This window comes from Budorcas taxicolor, chromosome 7 (genome assembly GCF_023091745.1).
Source record: "Budorcas taxicolor isolate Tak-1 chromosome 7, Takin1.1, whole genome shotgun sequence".
NCBI lineage: Eukaryota > Metazoa > Chordata > Mammalia > Artiodactyla > Bovidae > Budorcas > Budorcas taxicolor.
In genome coordinates, this window is record NC_068916.1 from 37,998,786 (window position 1) to 38,007,386 (window position 8,601).

The 8,601-nt window shown below is 55.9% G+C and overlaps 1 protein-coding gene across 1 annotated transcript; it reads right to left on the bottom strand.

Annotated features, from left to right (window-relative positions):
• Positions 1-389: 389 nt before the first annotated feature.
• SNCB (synuclein beta) lies at positions 390-7,839 on the bottom strand. Its single transcript, XM_052644104.1, has 5 exons — positions 7,719-7,839; positions 4,931-4,972; positions 4,601-4,719; positions 754-843; positions 390-422 (listed from the first exon to the last, which is right to left on the bottom strand). The coding sequence occupies exons 1-5, from the start codon at positions 7,837-7,839 to the stop codon at positions 390-392; spliced, it is 405 nt and encodes a 134-aa protein (XP_052500064.1).
• Positions 7,840-8,601: the final 762 nt, after the last annotated feature.

Consider the following 8,601-nt stretch of genomic DNA (forward strand, 5'->3'; position numbering starts at 1 on the left):
GGAGGGCTTTGGCGGGGGTGCCCGGAGGCCCTTCAAAGAGCCTCTATCGGGGGGTGGAGGGGAGCCGTCGCTTTCCTGTTCGTTTAAAAACACATAGAACATGCTACAACCGCGCAGACACCAGACGGGATGGGGCGCGGAAGGGGCAACATACGTGCTGCGAAACTCCCAGCCTTGGCCGCAGCCCCAGCCCTGTCCACGCCCCAGGGTTGGACGCGGGCGGGAAGGACAGACAGACAGACTCAAACACGGGCTCCGAGGGGGCACCTCGGAGCGAAGGAAGATCTCGTGGTTTGAGGAGAAGGGGTAGAAGGACAGCCCTGGCTCTGGGGGGCGGGGCAGGGGGCCGGGAAGGGATTGTGCTGCTGGTGGGGGGCCGTCCTGGGCCCTTACGCCTCTGGCTCATACTCCTGATACTCCTCCTGCATTAGAGGGATGGGGGTAGAGTGGAGAAGAGCAAAAGAGGAAGGGGTTGGAGACCAAGTGGCCCGGCCGCGCCCCGAGTCCCTTCGCCCACCAGGAGGAATAGTGAACGCCCCTCCCTCTAGGCAGGGGAGAGACCTAGAATTTGGGGACGGCTGGGATGTTCCTGGGCAGGGGTGCCTGAGACCCAGAGACAGGCTCCATCTGTCCTCCCTCCCTGCTGCCATCTCTGGGGTCTGGGGTCTGGGAGCTTGAAAACTCACTGGCCCAAACTTATCCTGCCAGGAACCTCCCACCCCAGCTGGGGATGCCCAAAGCCCCACCCCTCACCTGCGGCTGTTCCTCATAACTCTCTCCTTCAGGCTCCATCAGTGGCTCAATCAGCGGCTCCTCAGCAGCTTCCTGGGCCACTTCCTCTGGCTGCAGGAAGAGAAGAGACAAGGCCTTTGAGGCCAGCTGGGCATGCCCCCCAGATTCCTACCCTGGGAAGATTTTGACTGATCGGGGGAAGGCTGGGCTTTGTTGGCAGTGCAACCAGCATTTTTAATTGTGTATTTAGAATGCCTTGGAAATGGGACGGAGCAGTGAAATCCCTCCAATCACGGCTTGAAGCTGGGGGTGTCCAGGGGTTGTGGGTACCCATACCCCTCTCCCTGCAGCTGACAGCCTCCTGTGCTTCCCTTGATGGGACTGGATGGGATGGGGAGATAGCACACATAATCATCCATTTGTCCCTCTTGCTGTCAGCTCTGTAGATGGGGGCTGCTTATGAGGACCCCAAGATAACCCTGGAGGCTCCTCAGGGCTGGAGGGAGATGGAGGCTCAGGGACAGAGCTGAGCAGGAGCTCTGAGCCATTCCCCTGCCACTTTCCACCCATCCCTCCCCCAGGGCCCTGTGTGGCCTGGTTTCTTCAGCTGTTGCTATTTTAAGATAAGCTGGAAGCAACAGCTCATGGTGTTGCTTGGATGTGTGAGCTAAGACTCTCCCCTCCCCATAGCATCTGCTGCCCAGACCTGTGCAGGCCAGCATATATGCAAATAGGGGGCTGCCAGACACATGGCCAGTCCCCTGTGAGTGAGCACATATATGTGCACAAACACGAGACTGAGCTGATTACACACGTGGGCACACACAGTAACTGAGGTTCATGCTCTGTAGGCAAGGGGCCCCACCCCGTCCCCCAGTTGCACATGTAACCACTGTCCCTCCCTACTGGGCAGAGGTCAGAATCTTGGGACCCATGAGGGCTGGCACCTCGGCACTCTAGTTGCTCCAGCTCCATCCAGGCAGCTTCAGCTCCTTCACATTACCTGTCTAGGTGGGCCCTGTGACAACATGAGTTTACACTCCTGGCGTAGCTCACTTCCCCTAGTTACAGGGAGTCCACCACAGCCCAGGAGGTGGGGAAATGTTCGTTTGCCCAAAGTCACCCAGCTATGACCAGAACCCAGGAAAGAAAGAGAATGTGAAGAATCCCAGCTCTGCACATTGTTTGGAAACAAATGTCCAACAGCAGGAGAATGGATATGTGCATTATGGTCCTATCACACAGCGGGTACTGCACGTCTAGGATGGGGACACCCAGTGCACACCAAGGCGTGGTTGACTCCCCTTCTTAGTGATGAGTGAAAGAACCCGGGTACAAAAGAACATGTGCTTTAGGATAACGTTTACGTGACATTGACAGACACTCAGATAATCTGTGGTGATAGAAGCAATTAACTGTGGAGGGGGACAGGATAAAGGTGAGGAGAATCAGGTGCCTGGGATAAACGAGACCCTGGAATAAGTGCCCCCTTAAATTTTGTGCCCCAGGCACTTCACTTCCCTCACCCTATTCTTAGCCCTGGGAGTAGGGGTGGCAGGGAGTGTAAGGGGGGCTTCTAACGAACTATGTCTTGTGTTTTATGTCTTGATTTGGGTGCTTGATTACCTGGGGAGAGCTGAGTTTGTGAAAATTCCATGGATCTGTGTGTTTTCTGCATAATATACTTCAGTAAGAAGTTCACTTAAAAACCACCCCAGCCTTGCTATTCACTACCTCTTTGGCATCAGGTCAGTTGCTTCACCTCTAATCTCAGCTGCCTCGGATGGGAAGTGGGATGGTGTCTTTGCTTTGTATGCGTGTGGGGAGGCTTCCACGATACTATGTGTGGGCAGACTGAGAGGTAGAGACAGAAACTCACACTCTTAGCTTCCATGAGTTCTCCATGGGGCCAGTGGCCCCAAACACCTGGCTTTGGATTGTAAGTATATGATCTTGAGTTCTTTTGAGACAGGAGGTTTGAAATGTCAACAAGTGCAGGTAAGAGGAAGGCAGCCTGAGAAAAATGGTTGTGTGCAAAGGCCCCCTCACCAAGCCTCAAGCTGACGGCTCTGCTTTCTCTGCGCCCTAGTACTGGGCCTGGTCCCATGTTGGCATCAAGGGACTACAGTGACATGAACCTGAGCTTAGCATCTCCCAACTACCTTCTCAGGGGGGCAGGCAGGATTTGGGATCTTGAGTAAGTCACTTCACCTCTCTGAGCCTCAGTTCTTTTACCTATAAGATGTGCTAATTGTGATGCCTTTTTTATAGGGACATTGTGAAGATTCATTGAATGACTCCATGTACAATATTTAGAACAGCACCTGCCCACACAAGAGATCAATGAATGGGAGTGATCACTGGAAACAAGGATAAGAAATGGGAATTCACACAGCTGGTAAAATGCAGAGACAGGACTTGAACCAGAACTTCTGAGCGGAGAGAAGGAACCAACTGAGCAGAATGTCTAGAGCCAGAGGGTGCTGTGTGGTCTCCTCCCCCAGCCAATGGATGGATCCGCTCATGCCGAGATCACACGGAAGGAGGCCCCACCCCCATGGAGGCAGATTCGGCATTTGTACGTGGAAAACATGGAGCACTGCACAGGAGGTGTCTGTGCAGATGGTGTATAGATTCGCAGAGTTCAACGTCCTAGCACACCTGTGACACAAGCCCCTAGGGGCACGCACAGGCTGATCCTGTGATTGTGGGGCCATCATCTCTTACTGAGCATTCACTGTATGCCATCCAGGCTCTTTACATCAGTGGTTCTCCAGATGTGATCCCTGGACCTGCAGCATCAACATCACCCAGATACCTTTTAGAAGTGTACATTCTAGCCCTACCTCAGACCTACTGAATCAGAAATTCTAGGAATAGGACCAACAGTCTGTATGTTAACCTGGCCTCCTGGTGATCTGATGCACACTTAGGTTTTTGAACACCTCTAAGCTACATTATCTCTAATCTACACAAAAGTCCTCTTGTATTCATCTCCTGTCTTAGAGGCAAAGAATCAGGCTCAGAGACATGACGGGATGTGCCCAGGGCCAGGCAGTCAAGAAGTAATGGAGCTGAGATTCAGATCCAGCTCTGTGGGGCTCCAGAGCTCACAGCCCTTACCCTGCAGCATGTCCTAAGGAAGGTACCTGACTTTGTGCACACATGGGTTGCTGCCACCACTTGCCTGGGGTAACATTGCACAAATCTGTGAGACACAGTTCACCCCTCCCCATGGCCCACTTCTGCTCACGCCTGCCTCAGGGCCTTTGCACGTGCTGTTCCTCCTGCCTGAAATAGACTTCCCACATGGTGTGCCTCATCACTTGGGTGTCAGTTCTAATGTCACCTTCTCAGAGAAGCCCTCCCAATTAAAGTTGCCCCTCACCCCTTGACTCTCCATCCCATCGCTCTTGTTTTCTTCATAGCACATATCCCTGTCTGAAATCATCTTGTGTACAGGTTAGCTGTTTACTGTATCTTCTCCCACTACAGAGTCAGCTCCGTGAATGTAGGAACCCATTCACCGTGGTAACCCCTAGAACAATCCCTCCCTGGCATGAATACTTGTTGACTGAAAAGATATGAGGGAACAATCAGTGACTTATGCAGATGAGGCCAAAAGCAGGCCAGACCACACTCACGAGCAGGATACATGCATCCAATCCAGATCTGGGTCACAGTCACCGGGAGCGCCATGCCCGCACACAGCCACATGCAGACTCCTGCCGAGCTGTGTCTATCTGGGCCCTGCAGAATGTTAGGCAAGGTGGCTTGTGCCCCAGGCCGGCTGGGGGAGCAGGGAGCCTGGTGGCAGATTTGTGGGTGTACCTGGTGTGTGTGTGTGTGTGTTGGAAGGATAGCTCACCTTCAGATCAGTGGGGAACTCCTCCTTCTTCACCAGACCTGTGGCTGCTGCAATGTTCCCAGCCCCAGAGAACACGGCTCCTCCCAGGTGTGATGCCTGCTCCTTGGTTTTCTCAGCCACTGCGTCAGAGAGAGGGTTGGGGGCAAAGGTCAAGCAGACATAGATGCCCTCCTCCTCCGTAGTGTCCCAGGGCCTGACTTCCCACAGAGCACTACACCCTGCAGAAAGCTCTGGGGGTGCCCTCTCCCGCCACCCTCTGCCCCCACTCTCTGGATGTCAGCAGACCCTGGGCCAGGGTGAGGGAAAAAGTGGGCAGGGCTGGGCTAGTACCTGAGGCCACTCCTTGCACCACCCCTTCTCGGGTTTTGCTTCCTGTAGGGACAAGATGGAGCACATTTAAGGGCCAAGGGAACAGATGCCAGCAAGCACAGTGGTTACAGAGTGGGCAGAGGGACCCAGGCAGCATGGGCATCCTGGTCCTTCCCTGCCTTCTTGGGCCTCCAAATCCCACAAGTGCCCCCTTCCATGCCTGCGTCATCTGGATGTCCAGTTCTCCCCATTGTCTGTCCCCGCCGCACCGCCCCCCACCCCGGCCTCCCGCACCCTGACCCACCCACCCTGCCCTGGATGTTGCCCATGATCCAGCACTGGGAAAGCACTCTGCCTGCCGGTTCATTTAATCCTCTGCCCTGGATGGGAGCAGGTGGGGGTGGGGATGGACCTGGGGGTGGGGCGAAAAGATTCTGTCTTTGGAAAGGTGCCCCTGGTGCACAACTGCCCACATCCTGCCCCGGTACACTCACATCCCCACACCCCCTGCTCCATTTCTTAAGACTCTCTTTTAAATAGGGTACAAATCTCTCCTTCTGGCCAAAGTAGCAGGTGTCTTAGATGAAGGATGGGTCTAAGGGTGATGTGAAGATGGTGACTGACAGCTACGGCATTGGCTGGGTCTTCCCAGGAGGGTAGCAACTGGGAAAGGCAAGAGAGCCTGTCCTGAGGTGGGGGTGGGAACCCTCGGGAGAGTGGGATGTCTCCAATCCTGAGGATCTGGCAACCCAGACAACAGCTGATAGAGCCAGAAATGGGAGTGTGGGCCAGCTGAGGCTGGCAGGAGGAGGATGCAAGCAGACAGGCTTCTCAGGGCTAAGGCCAGCCACATCCAGAGACCGGTGGCTGGGGGCGGAGCAGGGTGGGGTGGTAGTTGTGCAAGCACTTCCATTTATTCCTCGCATGAACACTTGTTGGCACCGTCTCTGATTCAAGTCCCAGGCTGATGGCTCACTGTCAGATGAGGGACAGAGAAGAGGAAAGTTGGTGCCTTCAACCTCAAAGTAGTGGGGAGAGGAAGTTTGGGCCTCTGGGGGGTGCAGGATGTGGGGGGTGTTTCCCGGGTCTTGACAAATGGGGAGCAGTGGATACACAGAAAGGGGACTGAGAAGGGACAGGGAACCTAGAGAGGTGTGATTTCAGGGTCTGCATGGAGCACGTTGATGTGGTCTGTGTGCTCAGAGTGATGGAGACTGAGATGGGACCACGAGGCAGGTTGAATGCTAGGCTACAAGGAGCTGAGTCTTTGATGAGTAGGAGCAGGGGACCATCAGGAGTTCCTGCTCAGGGAGAGGAGCAGGAGGTGACAACCTGGGGGAAAAGGAGGTGGTTGTTGAGTCTGTTAGCAGGGAGACAGCATCAGGGATGTCAGGGGTCCACAGGAGTGAAAGGGCTGAGGGAAGAGGGAGGCTCCAGAAGGTGTGGGCTGAAGCCTTCTCCCAGTCTCCATCACCTCTGCCCTAGCTCTAACCAGCCTCATCTCGTGGCTATGTTACCTCCCAGCGGGCCTCCCTGTAATTTGTTCTGTCCCCAGAGTCCTAGGGGACTCTCTATACTGAAGCCAGATCATGTTGGTCCCTGGCTCACAGTCTGCGATGGCAGTCAGACTAATGCTTTGCCTGCAAGGGCCCCTCATGAACTGGCTGTTGCTGATCTCATTTCTTACCCTTGCTTTCTGCCCTCTGCTCTCAAACCCAGTATCTTTCGCCCCATCCCAGGGCCCTTGGCACCTGCCTTTTCTGCACCTCCCTCCCCAACCACCCTCATTTTCTCCGCTCAGCTCAAATGCTACCCTCTTTGATTACCAAAGTGGCTCCCCACCCCAGCCACTGGGTGTCAATGCCCGAGACTGGAATACTTGACCTCACCATCAGCAGAGCCGGCACCTACCAGCACAGAGTAGGTGATCAATAAGTATTTTTCAAATTACCACCATTCCAAATCTGCCACAGCCCTGGGCAGGTTAACCAACCCTCTGCAGCCTACATAGAAAATTCTATCACACAAAAGTAAGCCCTGAATCAGCAGACTGCATGCCGAGTTTCTTGCCTCCCTTTATGCAAATGACCCTGAAGGCTTCCTCTCCCCCCACCACACCCCCCCACTTAGGGTGAGATATTTTAACCACTTGGCCTTTCTCCTGATGACAGCTGGCAGTTGCAAGAACAGTGGACCCCTAGGAGAGATGCCAATGGTGGAACCACTGGGAGGAGAGATTCAGAGGTGGCGAGCCGTGCTGGGAGGGAGCCCCAACAATACAGGAAGGAGAGTGGTAAGGGGAGGGGGGCACTTTGGAATCCATAAAGCTTGGCTCAAACTTCAGCTTCAGGTCTTATCAGCTGTGACCTTGAGCAAGATAATTAAAGCTCTGGGAAGCAGGGGTTTCCCTGGTCTGTGGATGGGCAGGGAGCATTGAATGAGGTAATAGATACTGCAGATGTATTTCACACTTTTCTTGGCAGACAATAAGAGTTCAACACCAGGCAACTATTAATGGGAAGAAGCAGAAGAAGACTGTCTCCTTTGATCCCTGCCTTGCTTCTCTGGACTTTCAGCTGAGCTCCACCCTCATCAGCCCTTCCTCCATTCCCCACGACAGTTCGTGTCATCACTGACCCAGGTTTCCATCGGCTGGCTATGTCTTCAGTGACCCCTGCTAACCCGGCCCCATCTGCTGACTCATATTCTCCGGCCCAGACCCCCCACTTCCTCGCTCTAAGGACCTCGGCTCTGTCCCCTCTGAGGACCCCCAAACCTCGCAGCCCCGGAAGCCCCGCCCCTCGCCCACCGACGTAGAGGACACCCTCCTTGGTCTTCTCGGCGGCCTCGGTGACCCCCTGCTTGGTTTTCTCCGCGGCAGCCACGACGCCTTCCTTGGCCATGGAAAGGCCCTTCATGAACACGTCCATCCTGGCGGCCTGGGGAGGACGAACACACGGGCACCGGTGCGCTCGCCTGAATCCTCACCCCAGCCCTTGTGAAGAGACGGCAGGTGTCCCATCCCCTCCCCCTGAGACCGAAGGCGCCCTTCTGGCCCGGAACCTCCTCCCACCTTACTCCCTTCCCCAGTGCCAGGCCACAGGGCCGCAGCGAGTCCTAGCGTCCTTGAAGCCCGTGGACGCAGGAGGGGCCCCCCGCCTCGGTTATCCGGGGCCCTGCAACCTGCCGCCCCGCGGAATCAGAGCTGGGCACCGCGCGAAGCCCGGGGGCCTGCCTGTGCACACGCGACAGACACACGGCCACGCAAACAAACATACTCCTTGGACACGCTCACGTGCACACACAGGACCCTCAGACATTCGAACGCGCACGGACACGCGGACACACCACGGGGCACACGGGCGCGGGCGCAGGGCCACACGGCCATCCAGGCAGCTGCAGACACCAAGCAAGAGAGATACCTACCCCGGGGCGCATACGGACACGCACCCCACCGCGTCCTGTTTACGTTCTCCGGCCCCTTCCCCATCCCATCCCGTTCCCCCTCCACTCCATTCCCAGACCTTTACCCTTCTCCTCAGCCTGGGGCGCCCGGAGCGCGGCCGCCTCACCTAGATGCGGGGCCCGGGCTGGGGATGGAGTGGCGGCTGCGGCAGAGGCTGCAGCAGGCGGACGCACTGGTTCGGCTGGGCTGGGCCGAGGTGGGCTCCGGCCGATGAGGAATCGGGCCG

Coding starts and splice junctions, on each gene's coding strand:
- SNCB (XM_052644104.1), bottom strand. CDS start 7,839: ATGGACGTGTTCATGAAGGGCCTTTCCATGGCCAAGGAAGGCGTCGTG. Junction 4,720..4,930: donor GGTGCAAGGAGTGGCCTCAG/GTACTAGCCCAG, acceptor TCTCTGACGCAG/TGGCTGAGAAAACCAAGGAG. Junction 423..753: donor GTTATGAGGAACAGCCGCAG/GTGAGGGGTGGG, acceptor CCTCTAATGCAG/GAGGAGTATCAGGAGTATGA.